We start from the raw sequence: 21266 nt of genomic DNA on the forward strand, positions 1-21266 counted from the left end.
GCATGTCTTGTTCTCAGAAACCAGCTGGAACAGCTCTGCTAAAACTTAAGAAAAACAGAAAAAGAAATCAACCTGAGGGAAACCCAGCATGGAAAATTGAAGCTTTAGTGTTGGAAATCAGCTGCAGTGATAAGCAATCGAAAGTAAGTCTGTACAATACAAAATGTCAGGCAGCCCGAGGCTGCAGAGCCTACGGAATGATCCTCCTTGCAGGTTCCCAGGGCTGCTCCAAAGGCACAGCCTGGCTGGGGGATGTGTGTGTGTGCTTGGCACGCTCAGAGCGGGAGGAATGGAGCCGTGGGTTCAGCCCCGTGCCAGCACTGCACAGCCCTGCTCCTGGAACCGGGAGCACGAGTCTCCTGAGGAGCAGCTGAGGGAGCTGGGGGGGCTCAGCCTGGAGAAAAGAGGGGGGACCCTCTCTTCTCCCTGACAGGAGGGGGGAGCCAGGGGGAGGTCAGGCGCTGCTCCCAGAGAATAAGGGACAGGATGAGAGGAAATGGCCTCAAGTTGTGCCAGGGAAGGTTCAGGTTGAACGTCAGGGAAAATTTTTTCACGGAGAGGGTTGTCAGGCCCTGGCACAGCTGCCCAGGGCACTGGTGGAGTCACCTTGGAGGGATTTAAAAGCCGTGTGGGTGTGGCACCTGGGGACATGGGTTAGTGGTGGCCTTGGCAGTGCTGGGGAACGGTTGGACTTGATGATCTTAGAGGTTTACCAACCTTAATGATTCTGTGATTCTATGGGAAGGGTGACCACCTCCCACCACCTGCTAGTTCCTCAATCCTCCTCGTGCCCTAATCACATAAGCAAGTATTAACACACAATATTTTAACTATTTTTAGTTCATTTTCAGTCCTCTCACCTCACCTACAGCCAGGCAGCCACACGCACAGCCAAGGAGTGAACTGCAAGGAGCACCAGGTCGTGTGCACAGGGACTGGGGACTACTGGTGTGGCTTTATGAGCCCTCTCTGTGTTTGCTCCTTGGTGGCTGCCTTTCATTGTTCCCCGTACTAAAGCTCTTGTGTCAAGGAGAAAAGAGCCGGCGTACGCATGTCTGCCTTTGAACAAAACCATTGTTAAGCTCCATCAACAATTTAATAATCTTTCCCTGGCAGGACAATGGATGGGGGGAAATTGTTCGTGCAGGGGGGCCGGCAGCCACTCAGCAAAGCTCTGCTCCAGGCCTTTGAAGTCAGGTAGGTGTTTAACTGACAAAAGAAATCACAAGTTTATGAAAAGGGCTCCCCTCAACAAGGGGATCTGGAAACAAAGGAAAGCCAGACCACTCGGAGAGAAGCAGAGCAGGCAGAAGGAAGAGCCCTTGGAAGATAGTCAAGCCAAACCCCAAGGAAACTGGGAGAGGAAATGACAGTATGGATTTGCATGCGGATGCTTTGTTTTCTTCCCATGGTTCTTTCCTGGGCTGCTCAGAGTGAAGTGAGCACACTCACATGTCATTTCAGCTCTTTTACAGTCTGTTCTGACTGCAGGAACGTGCTGGTTGCCTGAGCCACACTGCAGACACCGAGGAGGAAGAGGTCAGACCCCTGCCCGAATTCGTGGTGGCTGTTTGAAGGACCAGGGGATGGGCACTAAATCCAGGGCTGGTGCTCTTGGGCTGCCCTGAGAGGGAGATGCCTGTCCGCTGAGGGAGGGTGGACACACAGCCCTGGACACCCCAGCCAGCCCCCAGGGAACCAAACACACGTGAAATCCAACATGCAGCAGTTCTGTGAGCATTAGACCAGGGATACAGCCAGGAAACTTGGGAGGAATGATCCGACACCAAACGAGGACGTCTGACTGCTGATTGCTCAAAGATCAGGAGCAGCCCATGCAGGAGAGCCTGAACCCCTGAACTGCCCAGCCCCTTTCTCTGCAGTGAGGAGACGTGCCACAAACCCAGCTGAAAATGCTCATTATTGACGCCTCAAACGCCCACAGACTCAGTCACAGGCTGAAAATCTGCAGTGGAAGCAAAACGGGGAGAGATTCTGTGGCTGGCACGTGGCAGAGGCAGCATATGCACTGGTCAGATCCTCCTGTGGTGCAGCCAAAAGACGTGCCAAGGAATCAACCCAGGTGGTTAACATTTCTCAATCGGACCACTTGCCATGCTTCTGGCACCATTCCCACCCGGGCACTGAAAGGATCTGCTGCCCTGATGGCCAGGGTTGGGGAGAAGTCACCTCCTCCTGAAAATTGGAAGGTATCAACACCAATGCAGCAGGTGAAAGGAGAAAACGGGGATATGGGGAGGCTTAGGAATGGAGGCACACAAGTTATTTGGGGAAAAAAATCAGATCCTGATGAATATTGCTCTGCCTTATGTTTGTTATTGGGGTGGCAGAAAGATGCTCTTGTGGGAAAGTGGGAAAAAGGCAGATAATCACTTCCGATAGGGAATATCAACCTCCAGCTGCCCCTGGGTGCTGCAGTTTACAGGCTGCTGGAGGTTAGATGCAATAAAGTTTGCACCACTCGAGGGAGGCCTGCCAGAGGCTGTCCTAAAGGCACCAGATGAATAAAACACACTTTAAAGAGCGAGCGAGGATTAATCCCAGTGCCTGAGATCCGGGCGGGACAATCGGGATCCGTCAGCACCCCCCCGTTAGAGGCAGACTGGCAGACGGGATGTGCCAGCTCTGCCACCCCCAAAGCACAGCAGGAGGGGGGCAGCAGGATGATCACGAGGAGATTTCGATTTCACAGTCCAACGGAGACGTGTGAAAATGTCCAGAATCGGTCCAAGGGCATCATCTTTGGAGTAATCCTTTTCCGACAGGGAGGGGTTGGTACCAGCAGCTCTGCTCCCGCCGCACAGTCCGTGGCAAAACGTGTGCAGCATCAGGCAGAGCTGCCTGTACCTGTCGGAAAGAGCAGCCCAGAGCTGGACAGGGAGAGAGCTCGAAGGGAAGCGTGATTTGAGAGGTGCAGGATCAGCAATTGACCCTTTGAAGGAAGCTGTTCATCATCATTAAAGAGGTTTATGTCCCCGGGGAGCGAGAGGCAGAACAACACCGGTCCTGTGCCTCACGATGTGGGTGAGCACAGAGAGAAAACAGGGCTTGGGGGATGAAAAATGGGATGTGTGTGGGTGGGTGGCAGGGTTTACCTGCAGCAGGGAGCTGCCTGAACACGGGAAGGGTTCAGGATCTGGCTGCTGAGGAAGCTGATAGGGGGAACAATAGCCTGGAAGCCGCATTGTTTGCAGGAAAGGCAAGATATTTGCCTTCTCTCACTGATGTAGCTGCATCTCTGTGGGGGCCCCTTCCTGTGTGGTTAATAAGCAGCAAGATGCTAGACATGGAATACACAATTCCTTTTGCTTTTATTCATTTTCTTTCTAGATATAATAAGTCTTGCCTTTGTCAAGATCCCTGTTGTCTGGGTAATTTCATCTAGAGATCCTCAAGGAACAGAGATCTCCATATCACTCAAAGTTTAATATCTTGGTTTTAGTTGGCATATTTTCAAGCAATAATTTATACAGCTGAAGAAGAAAAAAAAAAGATTACTTATGTCTAATTGGCATTACACTAATTACCAGCAAAATACATCAGGCAAATATCACATCTACTCACTCTCTGTCATTTTACATTCCCTACTCCATCTTCTCTTTCCTCAGCAGCTATAAAACAACTCGACATGCCGTTCTGACACATCCCTGAACAAATATCAGATCCTAACCCTCTCCTCCTTTCTCTCGCTGCCTCCCTGTTTCTCCACTTCAAAATAAGGTTGTTCTAAACCAGCCCCAGACATCCAACCCATGGAGAACTGCTGCTCCTTCCTATGGACCTGAGTCCCTGTCCTCCAGCATCCTGGATCCCTTCTCTGCTGGATCCCTTCCCCAGCCTCTCCCACTGTTCCTGGTACAGAGGGTTCATGGCCATCCATGTAAGAACATTTTACCTTTTATATCTGAATAAGTACAGAGCACAGGCTACAACAGAGGCACACGTCTCACACATGGGCCATCTGAGCTGATTTTTTCCTGATTCACAGCCTTTCTACCAGTTTACCCAAATTAGTTTAAAAGTGAAATTATTTTAACGTTATTTTAATGTGATAATGCCAGTTTTACACTGGAGTAGGGGTCACAAGTGTAAATCTGAGCATCTCCAAGACCCACCACGAGCACTGTCCTCATTGCCTGGCTCATTTTGATGTTGATCTGCTTTCACCTGGTTCAGAGCAGCTCCCTGCCAGAAAAGAGCCCGGGCACAACCTGGAGGTGAGCACTGTGGAGGGACATTTCCCTATTCTTGGCCTCCAAGCCCAAGAACAAGATGTGGCTGTTTGGTTTTCATGACACAGCAGTGGAAGGAGCCCCCACTAAGTCTCCATCAGCCCCCTGGGCTGCTTCCACCAGCGAGGTGCAGCCCTCCTTTTCCACCAGGCTGAAGTGCACCACAGAGATTCTTTGGGAAGCCTTGTACCCAGTGCAAAGGCACAGCCCCTTCTCCATCCCACTGGGTCCCAGTAACAACATACAGGGACAACTTGTCACTGCGTGTTCCCGAGACCTGTCCTGGGAAAGCCCTCCAGCCGTAAGGCACACAAATTTCCCCCATTTCTGGGGGGAAAGATCCTTGTCCTGCTCAGACAAGACAGAGGTGCTGGAAAGGAAGCCCAGGGAAGAAGGACCAGCCCACCACATGGCCTGCCCACGCCGCTGCTGTGCCGGCCCATCCCTGTGGCTGCATCAGCTCACACGAAATGAGCCCTGGCTCCTGCTGGGGACACTCAGCTCTCTCTGAAAGGAGAGGCAAATGCAGGGGCTGATACGGTTTGGTAACCTCTGAGTCAAAGCAGCCTATCCCTGGGATCGCTCTCCACATGCCATGACTAATGTGAGATTTATGGAGTGTCCTCTCCGCGAGCAGAGCAAAGCGCCGGCGTTACAGGCACTTAATGGAGGTGACTTCAAATCAGGATGGATGAGAGCTTGTGGGAAGGAGACAGGAAGAGAGATCCTTTAATAGTGAGAGCACAAAGGATAAAATCCTGGGGAAGAGCGAACAACTGAGACTGACATTTGACCTGTCTCAATAGCAAAGCTCCCATTGATTTCACCGGGGACAGGGATGAATCCCTTATCCTCTATCTCATGCCGATGAGAGGGATTTTCCATGTGAGGGATCTGACCGATCCTTCAAACTCAGACACATGCTATTTTTATGAGAAAGAAAATGCAGTGTGAAGTCCTCAAGAAGCTCAAATGGGAGACTCTGTAAGCTTCTCTGGCATTAAGTTTAAATCCCCCACTAATGCAGGTCCCCTTACATGGGCAGAGGCACTGCCAGGCAGGTTTATAGAGACATCCAGGAGCATTTGGAGGCAGATAAAGGGGAAATAACTGCGGTAGATCACACAGGAGCTGGAAATGGCACGTCAAATTACTTCAAAAGGAGCTTTCTAAGGAAGCAGGTCTTTGAAAACAACAAATAGTCTGGGGCTGCTGAGGGATCTTGGTTGTCTGTTGCTTTTACACTTGGTCGCTTTTTCTGGTTTAGACGTGTTCGAAACCCGAACGTCGACCTCAGCTCCTGCAAAATCCCTGCTCCTGCTAGTTCAGCGCTTCGTGGAGCCACGGAGCAGTCAGGTTAGGAAAACTGCTCTGCCTGAAGAGTAATATGGCCAAAAAAAAAAAAAAATTTGATCCAGCAAAAACTTCAGCCTGCTCAGCTCCCCGGTCCAGCTGGCCAGGCAGCTGTGTTGGCACAACAGGGCACAGGAATGAGCAAACCAGGACAGAGAGGAGGGGACCTGCCTCTTTTTGGCACTTCTGCTACCAAAACATATGGGGAGGGTGCTGTGGCTCATCAACAGGAAGGCTCACAATTCCCATTCCTGGCTCTTCCCCGTGGACATCACATGGAGCACCTGTCCAAAGGTGGGACACTGGGGCTCAAGGTCTGTTCGAGTGCATATTCTAAAATGTGGTAGAAAACACAAAAGAAGGGTCTGACAGAGCTTCATCCAACCCCCCACTCTGAGGAAATGTCCTCTCTGGAGAACAACATGGCACAAGGGAAGGACCCACCCTCTCGTTCCCATCGCGGATTCTAATTTGGAAAATTTCTTCCTGTAACACAGTTTAATGAACTTGAGTTGAAGCCATGAATAGTTTGAGGATGACATAAAGTATTTTTGGAAAATAGGCTTTATACCAAAGAAGGGATGTTTAGATTTGGTCCAGAGATAAGAATAGCTGTGCATGACCGTTTGCATGGGCATTTGCATCGGAATTTGCAGCCGTTTCCAGGCAAAAGTAAAATATCAAGTCCTGTGTGGACTGAGTTCCCTGGTTTAATGCCACCAGGGTACAGGAGGGCATGTCCTGCCATGTGAGAGCTACAACCCTTCCCCAGGTCTGCTGAGGTCAAACGGTGGTGGAAAGTGTTCCTGCCCTGGACTGGAAGAGGTGCCTGATGCTGTTTGGTCTCCCTGATCTGGGAGACTGGGAAGTCCTCCCTTCCCTGGGCCAGCAGAAGTCATCATCCCTGCATGAGCTCATTTGTAGTTCTTAGATAAAAAATGATGCTCTCCAATCTGTTTGCAGCTGATTCCTTTAAGAAAAGTCTCAAAGTCTGCCATGGAGCTGAGCAAGCCTAGTGAAGAGGGAAGAGTGTTTTTAAAGAGTGAGGTGAGTTTGGGGTCAGCAGCTTTCAGCTGTTCTCCAGTGTTCTCCAGGCCTGTGGTCTCTGCAGTACTGCCCTGTAAATCAGCAAATTTAGAGCAGGGTCACCCCCCTGAGATGTGCCCTCCTGGCAGTACAGGGAGAGGATCACATTGGGTAGGGCTTCCAGATGGAAGAAAGAATAAAGATTAAGAAAAACTATCAGATTTTCTCCATCCAGTAAGTTCAGAGCAGGAAGAATGTGAAGGGCATAAAACAAGGGAGAGGACATTCACTAATTTCCATCATCTTGCCACAGACAGCAAGAGGGAATGGAAGAGCTCACAGGATCACAAGGAATAACAGAAAACTCCAAAAATTCAATCTTGAATGCAGGAGGCACACACACAGCCATAGGGACCCATATATTCTACAAGAGAAGGCACCTTCCTACTGAAATATGGAGCTTTTCGTCTCTTGGGCATTGACTCAGAATGACTGCACTGCCCAGGTCTTTCATAATCACATAATGGAACCACAGTTCAGGGACAGAAAGGGTGGAAAAAGGAATCACAATCCAACAGGGAAATTTGGTTTCTTCGAATAACTCCTTTAAAGGTGTCCAAGATCTGCAAAGGATCTTTGGAGAACTTGAGGACAATCTTATATGTGCACTACCACATAATCCTGTGAGGCGGGAGAGACACTGCCAAATAAATTATTAAAGCTATTTTGGACAACGTCTGAAGGAAGCAGCATCCTTCTTAGAAGGTCTTGAGAGGATTAAAGGCATTCTCTGTAGCTGGTAGCAATGTACTCCTTACTCAGTCCGGGCAGGAAAAAACAGCTGTACCCTGTTTACCCTGGGATTCTTGGGACAATTAAGGAAGGTGACCTGGTTGACGTGGCGTGACACAACTGCTCTGACCTGAGCAGCTCTTTCATAAGAGTTCACCCAGACACGGCTGCTGGAAACCATGGAAAATAAAGACACGGGGTGAGAACGAGTTTGAAATTACAGCTCAGGCAGAAATGGGGTGTTGAAACCAAGGTGGTGTAATCCATGGCCATTTGCAATCTGTTGGATGTTGTCTCTGGTGATAAACATCTTTTTCCCACAACTCTCTTCAGCAGTGATTAGGCAAATCACGAGCTGTCTTTGGGGATGAACCAACATTAAGGGTGGAAAGCAGACAAGCTCCCGATTTCTTATGGAGAAATGCAGATGCCTGTAGAGCTGAAGATCACTGAGGAAGCCAGTCATGATTTGTAGAGGCAGATGAGATGGTCACAGAGACTGTGCACACCCTAAACCCGAGCAGCACTGGAAACTGCTAATAGGGACAAAACAGCAACAGCAAGGAATTCCAGCCCTGAAGTCAAGTGTTAAAAAGGAAAGGGCTGAAGATGAGTTAAAAAACCCCAAAACCACAATGTCTCAGCTAGAGATGAGTCCAGGCACCAGCCAGACCTGATGTTCTCAGCTGGCCAGTTGTGTGACCTGCTGGCCCTCAGTCAGCAAGGGCAGACTGGTGCCCAGTGCCAGCCACAGACCAGCTTTATTCCAGGGATGGCAGCTTTTATCCCATCCCACGCCATACCCTCCATTTTCTCCCAGAAAGTATGAGATCTTTCAGTAACAGAAGAGGTCTGGGCACCAGACAACCTGTCCATGCACCCTGGCATTGCCCAGGAAGAGCAGGGAGCTCAGATCCCGCACCCCAGACAGAGCCCACTCCAAGGCATTTCCCAGCCCTCTGCTACAAAGCAAAACCGCTGCAGGGCACGTTTGGAAAAAAAGCTCTGCAGACTGAACATGTGCCTGGAACTCTTTCTGCAAGACAAAAGGCACATTTAAAGATAATGTAGAAAAAAAAAGAATAGGTTTTAAGATCTAGACAAGTGGCTGTGCCAGAGAAGGAGGCAGAAGGTAATTCTTTTGTCCCATCTGTTGGCTGGGAGGGATCTGAACAACAATCACAGTGTGAGCCTTAAAAAGAAGCTCATGACTGGACTGGCACTAAGCAGAGACAGGAGGTGGTGGCTGCCCAGTGCTGCAAATCCATCCTCACCATGAGCAGGGAGAAGGGACTGTTGGTTTGGGAGTCCTCCTCTGAGCCACCCACCTTCTCAAGGGACTGAGAGCTGGGGGGGTCACCTGGAGAAGAGAAGGCTCCAGGGAGACCTGAGAGCCCCTTCCAGGGCCTAAAGGGGCTCCAGGAGAGCTGGAGAGGGACTGGGGACAAGGGATGGAGGGACAGGACAAGGGGAATGGCTTCCCACTGACAGAGAGTAGGTTTAGATTAGATGTTAGGAAAAAATTGTTCCCTGGGAGGGTGGGGAGGCCCTGGCACAGGTTGCCCAGAGAAGCTGTGGCTGCCCCATCCCTGGAAGTGTCCAAGGCCAGGCTGGATGTCTGGTCTAGTGGAAGGTGTCCTTGCCCACAGCAGGGTGGTGGAATTAGCTGATCTCCAACCCAAAGCACTCCGTGGTTCCCTGGCACTGCAGGGTGCACACACAGCCCGGTGCCAGCCAGGAGCCGCTGCGTTTGCAAGCGATGGACACACATGAGCACCATGAGACCGGGAAGACAAACACAAGCAGGCACGTTATCCCTGCTACAGATGTCACTGAGTGCTGCTGGAGGGCTGTGGACCATCATCTGGACACGTCCACACCGCTAAGAGGTTGTTGGCAAATTGATGGTCATGCAGAGAAAAAAAAAAAATGATACAAAGGAAGGGAAGACTTGAACTATAATCAGAAGTGCAGCAAAGAGGAGGAGGACAAATGCTCCCCAGACTGCCTTTGCAAGGGTTGCCAAAAAGCAGCACATTACACCCAAGATGTGCCAGATGTTGCTGCTGCCCAGGAAAGGGGCTGCAGGTCTGTGGTGGTGTCAGGAGCAGATGGCAATGGCTGGGAGGGGCACGAGGAAGGGTGGGAGGAGAGGAAGAGAGACCCAGCTGCCAAAATAGCTTGCCTTGGCTCTGCTCACAGTGAGGGAGTTGATTCAGTTTTCGAGTGTATCAAAGAGAACTTTAATTGGTGACTTGCTTGAATGTTGATCTACAAGTACACACCAGTATCATAGGACTCCACGGAAAGAAGTGGGAGGTAGAGCAGCTGAAGCAGAATTTAAGTGTAGACTGGTGAAACTGGAGGCAGAGAGGACCTACCACTAGAAGGGCTCACCTGGGGTCTCACACACTTGCCACCATCTGCTCTCAAAGTGGGATATTCCCAAAGGAGTGCTCAGAAATCACAGGGTGGAATTTCATGGCTGTGAAGCTGCTCCTCTGGCTTCACAATGCATCAACCTAAATCCCTCTTGAAACAAAGAAAAATCTGCACTGACGGGGTTTTATTAAGCCCAGCAGTCAAAGCTGGGAAATGGTATCTCAATTCATCTGCTCAGGCTGTGCTGAGGTGTACAGAGGAGGTGGGGGACCACGAGGAGAAGGCTGGTCTTGTCAGAAAAGCCCGTGGCTATGAACCAGACGAGAGGGTTTTACGTGCAGCCCTGCCACAAAGTCCCAAAGCCGAGCTGCTCGCGCCTCCTGCATCAGCAGCTGCCTGGAGGCGGCCGGCACAGCCTTGGCTTCACCATCCAAGAGCAGCTGGAGACCTGCCTCGTGGCTCTGGAGCGCTGGGAAGGTTCTCACCTTCTGAAAAGAGCAGACAGAGGAGCTGCCAGCTCATCTGGGGGTCACCCAGAGCTTGCAGACACCTCCAAAATGCAGAATATAATTTCCTGTTTCATCCCCCCACCTACGGTGGAGTTTCTTCCCTGGAAGGGGAGCTGCGAGGATAAACTCATTAACATCTGTGAAGTACAGATACTACCACACTAAGTGCAGTGCCAAAGCTCAGGAGATGACTGTTAATTACATATTCAGAGCGGGGTTGTTACAGAATGCATTTAAAAATGGCATGGGGTCCCCACTTTAAATAACGGGGATAAAACAGATTAAGTGTTTGCCCCTGTTCAGAGGGCTGAAGAACACAAATCAAAAAGGCTTCATCCAATATATCATAATCTTGGGTACGTCTGGACCACACAGGAGCAGAGGGAAGCAGCCTCCATGTAACGTTTCCTAAATTGCACATATTGGTCCTGTAATCCTACTAAATTCTCTCCATCGCCAATGGAGAGCGACTGGCACTGCCATAATCCAAGCTCTGTGTGCATTATGGCAGGGCAGATCCTCTGCAGAGCACAATCACTCCCAGGCTCCTTCCAACTAAAGCAAATCTGTGATGCAGGGGGAACAGATGTCTCCAGAGAAAGCAACGGGTGGCCAAGTGGGAGAGTGAGCTCCGTTCCCAGCTCAGCACACCCCACCAAAGTGGGTAACACCACTGCAAAATGCTGGGGAGGAAACAGTGGGCAGCCAGGTAAAATACCAGGGATGGCAAACCTGGGCTGGCTGAGGAGCTGGCACACGAGTGCCAAGATCCTGGAGAAGTCTTCGTCAGGAACATCATAATTCCTCCTGAAAAGGACCTGGCTCAGCCCCTGCAATACAGCATTTTACTGCAGTCTGCACAGCAAAAAGTGTCCAAAAAAGGAGGACACTGATATGTGTGTTAATCAAGTGAAGAACCATCTACAAAGAAAAGGCATGGATCTGTCTTCCAGTTGAAAAGCTATAAATAGCCTTGCATACTTGCTTATCAGATTGGTTCGGCTGCAGGGATAATCTCCTGGAGAAAGCAATGGAAGCCCTGTTATGTTGGATATTTATAACTAGATGAAAGCCTAGAAAATGCACAGTCGTGTCAGTCTTGTGCTCGTGCCACGAGATAGGGTGTGTGGGATCCAATTCATCTCCTCAGTTTAATATAAGGTCAAGAATGGCTTAGTCTTCCCAGCCTCACAAAAACACAAGATCTGATCTCTTTGAGGGGCTGGTGCTGCTTGAGCCGAGACAAGGGCATGGTGAGACAGTCCCCAAAAGGTCATGGTGATCCCACGTGGCTGGAAGCAAGGCATGACCCTTCTCTGGACAAACGAGACGAAAAGGTTTTGTTGGAGCCACAGAGGGGTCGGACGTGCCACACCTCGGGCAGGCAAAGCGTGGGAAACACAGCTCTAATGAGCTGGTCTTACACCACCAGTGCCTGCTAATCCCCAAATCACCTGTCCCGGTGCCAGGGTCTGCTTAAAGGATCATGACCCTGACCCTGCTCCTCAGGTCCCTCGAACAGCCACTGCCAGATTATCCACAGAGCACCAGGACCAGCTGGGCTAATGCTGGTGGATTCCTCAGAGCCTTGGCCCGCTGTGGCCTCTGCTCTCCCCCTGCTTTACACGGGTCAGGACTGGGGCCTGACCTCCCATCCCCTGCCATGTGAAGGGAGCTGAGACAGGCCAGGCTGGGGGACAGTGAGCAGAACAGGGTTCGGGTTCTGGTTCTGGTTCTGGTTATCCCCTGGGAGCTCTGCACCTCTCTGTACCACACGTGCATTTGTTGGTGGATGGGTGTAGGGTGATTCCTGTCCTCCTGGGATGGGAACGTACACAGGGAGCCTCGTGCAAAGAGAGGGAGCTGCCTGGTTTATAGGGCAGGTTGGGGTTTGTGATGCTGGGGGCAGGAAGCCGTGCCCTGCACTCTGTCCCAGTCAGAGCCACTGCTCTGGGCACTGTCCCTCAGCCTTCCTGAGCTCTGCTCATCACCTGGGGCAGACAGGGAACACCCCAAGGACTACAGACAGCCCCCTCTGCCCTCCATCTCCTGCTGCAGACCTCCCAAGTGCTCCTCTCTCTCTCCTCTTTCTACTTTCAGTCCTGCTCCTCCCTCACCATCTCCAAGTTGCCTGGCACTTTCCAGGACTCCAACTTTCCTCTTCCAGGTCCCCCACCACCGTTGCCTCACCATGTCCTTCAGCACAGTCACATGGAATCTCCTTGCCCATATGGCCTTCAAGCCTCTCTTGACTTGGCAAGTCCAGTACTGTCATTGTGTGCCAGGGTTCCAGGAACCTCTCCAAACTGCTCTTCCTAGTTGCCTGACCGGTACTTTTGGGAAAAAAGTGATCTGCACAACACTCCTAGACAAGAGGGTGCCTCATATTGCAAGAGCAATAAATGGATTTGGGAGCCCTGCCAGACCTGGCCCCACCATGGGGCTTCAATGGTAACACAGAGAACTCCAGCAATACTCCAGGAACTAACGAGGGAAGAAGGATGAGAACTTCCACTGGACCTTCTCACGTGGTTCCTTAATAGAGGGATCCAGCAGGCTTGCAGCTCCCTAAAAACCAGCTGAACACGTTCTCAACCATTTTCACACCACATACAGACCTGTCCCAAAGTCCAGGATGCTCTCAGAGGTAGGAGGAGACTTCGGGAGAACCCTCTGCCACCACTTCCCTTTCCCTCCCAAAGGTTTCACTGAACTTTCTGGCTCCACAGCAACCTCCCCTCAGCACAAGAGCACAGAAGGCAGCAGGTGCAGGACAGAAGATGTTGTATGCACAGCGAGAGCCAAGTCTGAGGAAGCAACTGAAGCTGGCCAGAGAAGACAGCTGGGAGTGGGCTGCTGAGGGCAGTCAGGCAGGCAGCACAGAGGCAGCACAAGGAGCAGAACCAGGGGTGAAGCTGTGCCAGGGCAGGGGAAAGCCTGCAGTGAGACCACAGACAGCTCCTGGGGGGTTCTCAGGGGAAGCTGGGCCCGAGCAGGAGGTGACCCGCAGGGCCCAGTGAAGGCAGGACACGCCGCTCTCGGGTTTGCCACCCCCACGCTCTCTGATCCTCCACTCCACGGGTCTCCTCACCCCAGCCTGTGCCCCTAAACCTGCTGTCCCCTCTGCTCCCCGGGAAACTCCCATGGCTCTGACCCCCACCACAGCATGGAGAGCTGCATCACACCCACCCACCCTGCCCTGCCATGGGGACAGGCGCCCGTGGGACCCCCTGAGCGTGGCACACGAGCTCACCTGGGCTGGGTGCCCCTGGGCTGCCACCCTGGACCACCCTGCTGGACCCCTTCTCTACCTCCTGCCAAACCCATCTACCTCCTGCCAAACCCATCTGCCTGCTCAACTCTTCCCGTTCCCACATCCCCTTCCCTCCCCCAGACCTCCCCTCCCTCCTCCTCGCTGTACCTGCTTTGAGCCTCATCTCTCCCCCATCCTCCCCTCCCCACCACAGCCCAGCGTGGCCAGCCGAGCTCCTCGGCCCATCTCACCCCCCGGGGGAGGTGCAGGGCAGGGGATGAGCAGCCCCGGGCCCCGGGGGAGGGAGAGGCGGGCCCGGGTGGGCGGGCACGTACCGTTCTCGGGGTGCTCCATCTCCCCGATGCTGCCGTCGGGCGTGGTGCGCTCGTAGTGGTCCTCGGGCAGGGCCAGGGGCCCGATGCGGGGCCCCGACGATGATTTGCTGCTGGGGGTCTCTGATTCCTCCAGCCCACTGTCGTAGTAGCTGTGCTGGGAGGGATCCTGCAGGTCCTGAGCCTGGCTGGCTGCAGAGAACGTCACTCGGCGATGAGGTAACTGGAGAGAAGAGAAGAGCTGTTGCATCACCCACCCAAGCAGAGGAAGGCAGAGAGGGGGGTCATCAAACCTGACCCACAAACAGAGGCAGAGAGCTCCTGCCTGGCGCTGCCAACACCAGCAGGGTCCATCCTCAGCCCCCCACAGCCATCCTGACAGGCACAGTGTGGGGCCTTCCCCAGCCAAGAGCCCCCCATCAGATACCACCACACGCGGGGAGCACACTTTGCACGGTCCCTGTGCTCCCCCAACCCACCAGCTCCCCCCGCAGCTCCTGTTCCAGCCTCTTCTTTCACCCAGAGACAACCCTGGGCAGATGTCCTGTCCCATGGCAGGAAGGCTCTGGAAACATCCCCCTGAATCCTGAAGCACTGCCCTCCCCCCCCTTTCACCTGGGGTCCCCACTCTACATGTCCCCTTGGTGTCTTCAGAGACCCACGTGGCCAAACCCACCCCAGAGCCCCTCTAATGGGATCACTGCCCAGCACAGAGCCACGGTGACATCATCCCTCACCTCCCAGCCTCTGGCCTGACCCCATCTCTCATCCTCAGAGCTTCTCCACCAAGGGTCACCATCGCAGCTTTTGTCTGCTCGTTAAGCATTTCAAAGACCCTACTTCACACTTTCTCTCCCCAGCTTTGCCTCGTGCTCGGGAGGAGCTCCCCGCAAACAGCCATTAAGCTACATCATTATCCTCCTCCAAATCCTTCCACAAAATCCTTCTTTGTCGTGATTGCCGAGGAGTGGAGAGGGTAGCACGAGTTCATAGGGCAAGAGCGGGATGATGCGTGCGGAGAATGAAACACAAAACACAAACACCGGCAGAGAGAAAAAGACACCACAGCGCCCATAAACGTAGGAAGGAGCCCAAGAAAGGAGCTGTTTGATGGGAATCTGGAGGTGATGAGGAGATAAGTGGAGACAACACATCGTTTAGGCTGAATACCTTCTTTTTTTTTTTTTTTTTTGCTGGTGTCTTTACTACAAATGAGTGGCAATCAGGCGTCCCACACAGCGAGCACCGACCAGGAAAGGGAAGGAATTGAGACAAACGGAGGGAAGGAACACACAGGGAGCATTTAGATGAGCTAGCTGCTTTAAGGTTGGTTGGACCTGATTAAATTCATCCCAGATGCTTAGAGACCTGATTTAAGTAACTTCAGAGTTGTTAGGGCTGGGTTGTTGGTGTTTTTTTTCCAAAACTTTTTTTTCTTGAAGAATTCGTAGAGAATCAGGGAGCTTCCAGAAGATTGGAAGTGAGCTAAAATAGCGCCTGTCTTTAATGATGAGAAAAAAGAAGAGCTGGAGAATTATAAAACAGTTAGCTTAATTTCAGTTCCTGGAAAAATACTGAAGCAGATAAAAGAACTCTTTGTAAGTACCTACAAGATAACAAGGAAATGAGTAACAGCCACTGTAGGTTTGTCACAAACAAACATGTCAAGCCATTGAACTTCTTCCTTTGAAAAGACAGCAGACTTGGTGGATGGAGGAGGAGCAGTAAATGTTCTACCTTGACTTTAGGAAGTTTTTTTGACACTATTTTCGATGACATTCTCATAAGTAATGCAAGAAAACAGTGTAAGTGCAGCATGTACATCTCTGCCTGGGTAATATAGTGCAACTCACTGCAGGGTGGATGCAAAGCGTTTAGAAAGTTGCATTCACAAAGTCATTGCTGCAGACAGGCTGGGACGAGGGATCAAACTGAATTCTCCGGGTTGTGTCCCGGGTCCATCTCTAGCCTGTATTTTCATTAACTGCTGGGGTGACAGATGTGGGATGTGTCTGTCACATCTGCCAGAAATGATCCCCCCCGAGCAGCGGGGCTGGCAGAGGGGCCGGGGGCTGCAGCACACCAGGGCTGGGTGATCCATCAGCCTCGCCCCAAAAAATGCATCTGTATTGGGATGTGTAAACAGCCTTTGAGCCACGCAGGGATCTCTCTGCTCTGCTCAGTTTGAGCCGGGCTTTGGAGGCAGAGCAGTGCCCAGCTTGGGTGCCACTGCCGAGGCGAACCGAAACAAGCGGTTGTTGGGAACCACGACAAAATATTAAAAATAGAAATGAGGAATTTAGTTCAGGAAGGAGAAGGGTAAGGCTGGCAGAGGCAGCACTCCTGAAGCTTGCAAAAGGCTTCTGCAAAGAAAAAGCTGCTGCTTTGGACCGTGGGCAGACAAGGAGAGGCTCTCAGCCATGGGAAGACTGAGGTTAATCACTATAGAAAAAAAAACAATGGTAGTTTTGGCCAAGTGCAACCACAGAATCCTGGAATGGTTTGGGTTGGAAAGGGCCTTAAAGGTCATCTCGTTCCACCCTCCTGCCATGAACAGGGACACCTTCTACTAGATCATGTTGCTCCAAGCCCTGTCCAACCTCGCCTTGGACATTTCCAGGGGTGGGACTTCTCTGAGCAACCTGTGCCAGAACCTTCTTGCCAAAGCAGAAGGTGCAATCTCTGTCATGGAGGGACAGGCAAGGCCCTCTCAGGAGGACTTTGTGCCCACCTGAGGGCAAGGCAGTCCCACCCACGGCAGAGCTGTGTGCTGATGACCCTCTGGAGTCCCCTCCCAGCCCACTCCAAGGGCTGCCCAGCTGTGTAAAGCCCACAAAAGCCACCACTGCACTGACATCACTGCCCACTGTGCCAGGAGCTGCTCTCCCACAGCCTCCTCCTGCATCCTGACTGCCTGCCTGAAGATGATTTCCTCCCTCACCGAGGCTCATCCCGAGCTCCAAGCTCCTGCTTTCACTCTGTGCTTGTAAAACCTCAGCCAAACAACCCGGGCTCCTCGGGGTGCCTGCAATAACACAAACAAACAGCCTCTGAAACCCAGCCTGTGACAGCTACTATCCCTCCCCTGAGGGGTCTCCGTCCAAATAGCATCCCTTTTACCTGAAAAACACCTCCTTTAAATGTCACATCCTGCCTGGCAGCCCTTGAAAGGGCTCTTCTCCTCCCTGGGGGGGAAAGACAACCTGCACTCAACCCCATTCCCCCCCAGCCCAACGTGGGCAGTGCCCCCCTCATTCTCTGCCCAGCCCTACCAGCTTGTGCCTTGTGAAGCTCTCCAGCCCGGAGAGCCTTGTTCTGGAGTCACGGAAAGACACTGAATCAATTTGTCTGGCACTGACTTACAGAAATTGGGTTTTGTTTGACCTTTCTCTGGTAGGTTAAAGAGCCTTTCAGCACGCAGCATCCTCTACACAAGGAGTTGCTTGTACAGTGCAATCCAGGCATGCCTCAGTCTTCTTTTCCAGTCAAACAAACCAGGACCAAGTCACAACCTGCAAGCCAGCAAATCAGTTTTGTGGCCCTCATGTGTAATTGCCCCCGTTTTTCCCCATTCCTCACGGGAGGTGATCCTCGCAGGAGCACCGCTGCCATCTCACCAGGGCTTCCTGCAGAGCCTTCCTTCTCCTGCCTCTCAGGTTTTTCTCACCTGAGGTCTGTACTAGCCCTTAAGTGTGAGCACCACGAGCGCTCACGCTGAGCTACTCATGCAGTGTGACCCTTAAATCCATTTTAAAGTCAGTGCTTCCCGGGATATAAACCAGCATTCCCCATTTCTCAACGCGCAGCTTTGCACTCGGCTGTGTTAAAATGCACTTTGTTTAAATGGGCCCAGTTTACCAAGCAATCTGGATTGCTCTGCATGACTGCTCTATCCTCATCATGATCTCCCACTCCACCAATCTCCATGTCAGCTGCAGGTTTTATCAGCGGTGATTTTATATTTACTTCCAGATCGTTGATTGCGGCGTTGAGTGGCAGCGGTGCCGCCGCCGGGGAGCTCCTCCAGGAGAACCTCCTTCCACCAGGACTCCAGACAAACTGTTCTTTGCCCAGCTGAGGATAAACCAGATCTTCATCCATCTCACAATGCCTCGCTTGTAATCACAGAATCATTGAGAAAAGCCCTCCCAGTCCATCGAGTCCACCCTGTGCCCCATCCCCACCTTGTCCCCCAGCCCAGAGCACTCAGTGCCACGGCCAGGCCTTCCCTGGTGGGGACTCCAACACCTCCCTCAGCAGCCCCTGCCAATGCCTGACAACCTTTTCCATCCTTCCTGATGTCCACCCTGAGAGTAGTGCTCATTCAAAATAATAATAATAATAATAATAACAACAACAAAACACATCATCAGTTCAGCATATCCATCAACCCCAAGCTGATCAGCCAAGCCCTGTAACCTCAAACCAGCTCTGCCGCTTCAGACCCGCAGGAGCGCCTCGAGCAGATCCTGTTCCTACAGAGGCCAGGACCAGATGCCTAAGGAAAGGTTTAAAAGCTGGACCTGTCATGTAATGACACTGCCCAGTACCCCTTTGCCATCAAGCTGCGGTGACTGACGTCAATGCTATTTCCATCATCGAGTTGCCTGCTTTAGCTATTAATCCAGTTGTTCCCCGGGGCTGGCGAGGACAGTGTGCACTGCACACAGCATCCCCATCACTGTCCCAGCTGGCTCATGCCCTCCCACTCCTCCTGGCCCTGCCTGGGCTCCCCAGCTCCATTAACACCCCTGGATCAGAGAGATCCTACTCCAGACTTTTGAATACTCTTTGGTACCAATTATTTCATTCAATTATATCAAGTTTCACTCTTTCAAGGCGATTTTGAATGACTTTGCTGGTTACCAATGCATGGGCAGGTACTACATCCTACGTTGTTATGCCTCAGTCCAAATTACTACAACTATTCATTGAATACTTTTGCAGTTTTCTACATAATTAACAATTTTGCAATCTCCAGTTGGAATTGACAGTTACTGGATTCCACCTCTTCCCAGCACATTTTTTAAACTACTTATTGTGTTTACCTTGTCAAAATTGATTTCCCCCCAATGTCTTTGGCTTTCCTTGTTAATTTTCTACACTCCATAACTACTCATTTCTACTAATTGCTATCCACTCCTTCCCTTTTCCCCCAGTATTTATTGGTTTTCTATTTCTATTTCTGCTGCCTCCACTTTGCCACCGCGCCAAAATGGGATTTGGGGCAAAGCTGTCTATTTTCTCAGCTGAGAAATTGTGGCTCTGGAAAAAAACTCCTTTCAAGGGCTCCCCAGTGCTAGGGAGATGATGGGGAGACCTCTGCCAGCCTCTAAATCTGAGGAACAAACCAAGCCCCCATCCCACTCTTTCCTCAGGGAGCACCAGCAGCTGCCTCCAGCACTGGCAGATGCTCTGATGAAGATGTTCATCCCCTGGTAAGTCCTGTGGGTTTCTGTGCTGCCACAGTTCAGGGTTTTTTTCCTGAGATGGAATGGTTTGCAGCTCCACATTTAATGACCCCCCCATCCTCTGTGAAGTGTTCTCTTGCCTTTTTGAGCCCCTGGCATCCTGCAGCAATGAACTCCCTGCTCCGTGGAAAAAGCCCTTTGGTTCTGTATCTGCTGCCTGGTAATTCTGCCTTGAACTTCTCCTACCTGCAGGGTTGTGAGAAAAAAAAAAAATTGCTCCTTGCTCTGCTCCTTTCCAATTCCACAAATCCATGCTGCATCCTGCTCCGTGTGTTCTCTTGAGCGTGTGGGGACGTGCAGGTTGTCCTCCTGCAGACACCAGGCAGGTCAGGCCAGCCCTGCTGCCCTTCTCTCTGCCTCTTCCACCTCTGCCACAGCATTCCCACAATAGGGAGGCCGGGGTCACACCCACGGTTTGGGGCTTGTCTGAAGTAGCACGACCTTGTTTTGATGAGGAATTTTCTTGGGCTGCCCCCGACACCCTTCCCCAGCCTGCCTGGTCCTGGCTGCACACCCCAAACCCCCCAGCACCAGTCCCTGCCTGTGCTGGTGCCTTCTACCAAGAGGACACAGTACGAAAAACATTATATCAGGAAAAATTTCTTCATGGAAAGGCTGGTTAAGCACTGGAAGGGTCTGCCCAGGGAGGTGGGAGAGTGCCCATCCCTGGAAGTGTCCAAGGAACAACTGAACGTGGCACTCAGTGCTCTGGGCTGGGGCACAAGGTGGGAATCAGCCAAAGCTTGATGATCTTGGAGGTTTTTTCCAACCTTAGTGATGCTGTGATTCTATGAGGATTCCACCCACGGATGCTGGATGGGGACTAAGGGGATCCACTCTCTCCGCAGCCCCACTCTGCTCGCTCCTGCCTTTCCCTTCATTAAAACATTCCCAGCTCTCAGGACCTGCACCAAACTGATTCTCCTTGCTAAACCCGGGGAAAACAAACTCAGCCCAAACGAGAGCAGTGCTAGGAGGGAACACTGGCTCCCTGCAAACTCACGGCATCACCCCCTGCGCAGAGGGCATGGATGGAGCAGCGGGAGATGCGGTCCCGAAATTCCATTGTTCACAAAGGAAACTGTAAAATCCGCCCCGGGCACCCTTTTCCTGCCGCCGGGAACGGAGGTGAGCCACCCTGCTCCCCCCATGAGCGCCGATTAACGCTGGAGTGGTGAAAATACCCGAAGTGTTAACTCCCTCGCTGCTGATCCCAAAGCAGGATCCGCGGCTCATGGGCTCATCTGGCAGCTTCCAGTGGCTCCTGCGCCTCCCCACATGCCAGAAGCCTCAACGGCCTTTCAGCCAGCTGCCAAAGGAGCTTGCTTCCCCAACAGCCGCCACAATGCAGCAACTCACAGGGCTGAGAGTGAAAGGCAATGTCAGACCCAACGCCCGGAATATAAAAATAAGTGACAAGGGAGCCATTGTGGCGCAGGAGTTAGTCAACTTCAGACTAATTCATGAACCCCTCTCCGTTACAAACCAACCTGGAGCGAGGCAACATCCCCGGTTACTGAGAGAAAAAGGAGAAGATAAGCCCGGGGGACCACGCTCTGAACTGCACAGACCCAGCTTTTCGTGTGGGGAGGCTTTGTGGCGTGTGGGAATTATTTTATTTGCCAGGGTCGTGCCTGGAGAGGAGCACGGCTCCAGTCCAGTGCTACACAGGCTTCGGAGCAGGAGGCTGAGGGGAATATTTTGTCCATGGAAACCAGGGCAAGCCTCGAGGAAAGCTGGACCTGAATTGACAAAACCACCCAGGGCAACGTTCAAGCTCTAGGAAACAGGACACCAGCTCGGCTCGTGGCTGTAAACAGCCGACCATTTTACAGCTCCTCTGACAACAGCCCGTGCTCCTGCCGGTGTTCTGGGGTGGGGATGGATCCGAGCAC

The 21266-nt window shown here is 52.0% G+C and overlaps 1 protein-coding gene across 5 annotated transcripts in view; it reads right to left on the minus strand.

Moving 5' to 3' along the window:
* The window catches only part of PCDH1 (protocadherin 1), a 56061-nt gene that overhangs the window by 12803 nt on the left and 21992 nt on the right, over nucleotides 1-21266 (minus strand). For 4 of the 5 annotated variants that reach the window (XM_017830423.1, XM_017830421.1, XM_017830420.1 and 1 more), the window contains exon 4: nucleotides 13904-14123. In XM_017830423.1, the coding sequence (XP_017685912.1) occupies nucleotides 13904-14123 (220 nt within the window). Of the gene's footprint in view, nucleotides 1-3166; nucleotides 3495-13903; nucleotides 14124-21266 lie in introns of those variants that run through there. The other variant, XM_017830425.1, reaches the window with a different exon arrangement.

Source organism: Lepidothrix coronata, unplaced genomic scaffold, assembly GCF_001604755.1.
Source record: "Lepidothrix coronata isolate B3197 unplaced genomic scaffold, Lepidothrix_coronata-1.0 Scaffold178, whole genome shotgun sequence".
NCBI lineage: Eukaryota > Metazoa > Chordata > Aves > Passeriformes > Pipridae > Lepidothrix > Lepidothrix coronata.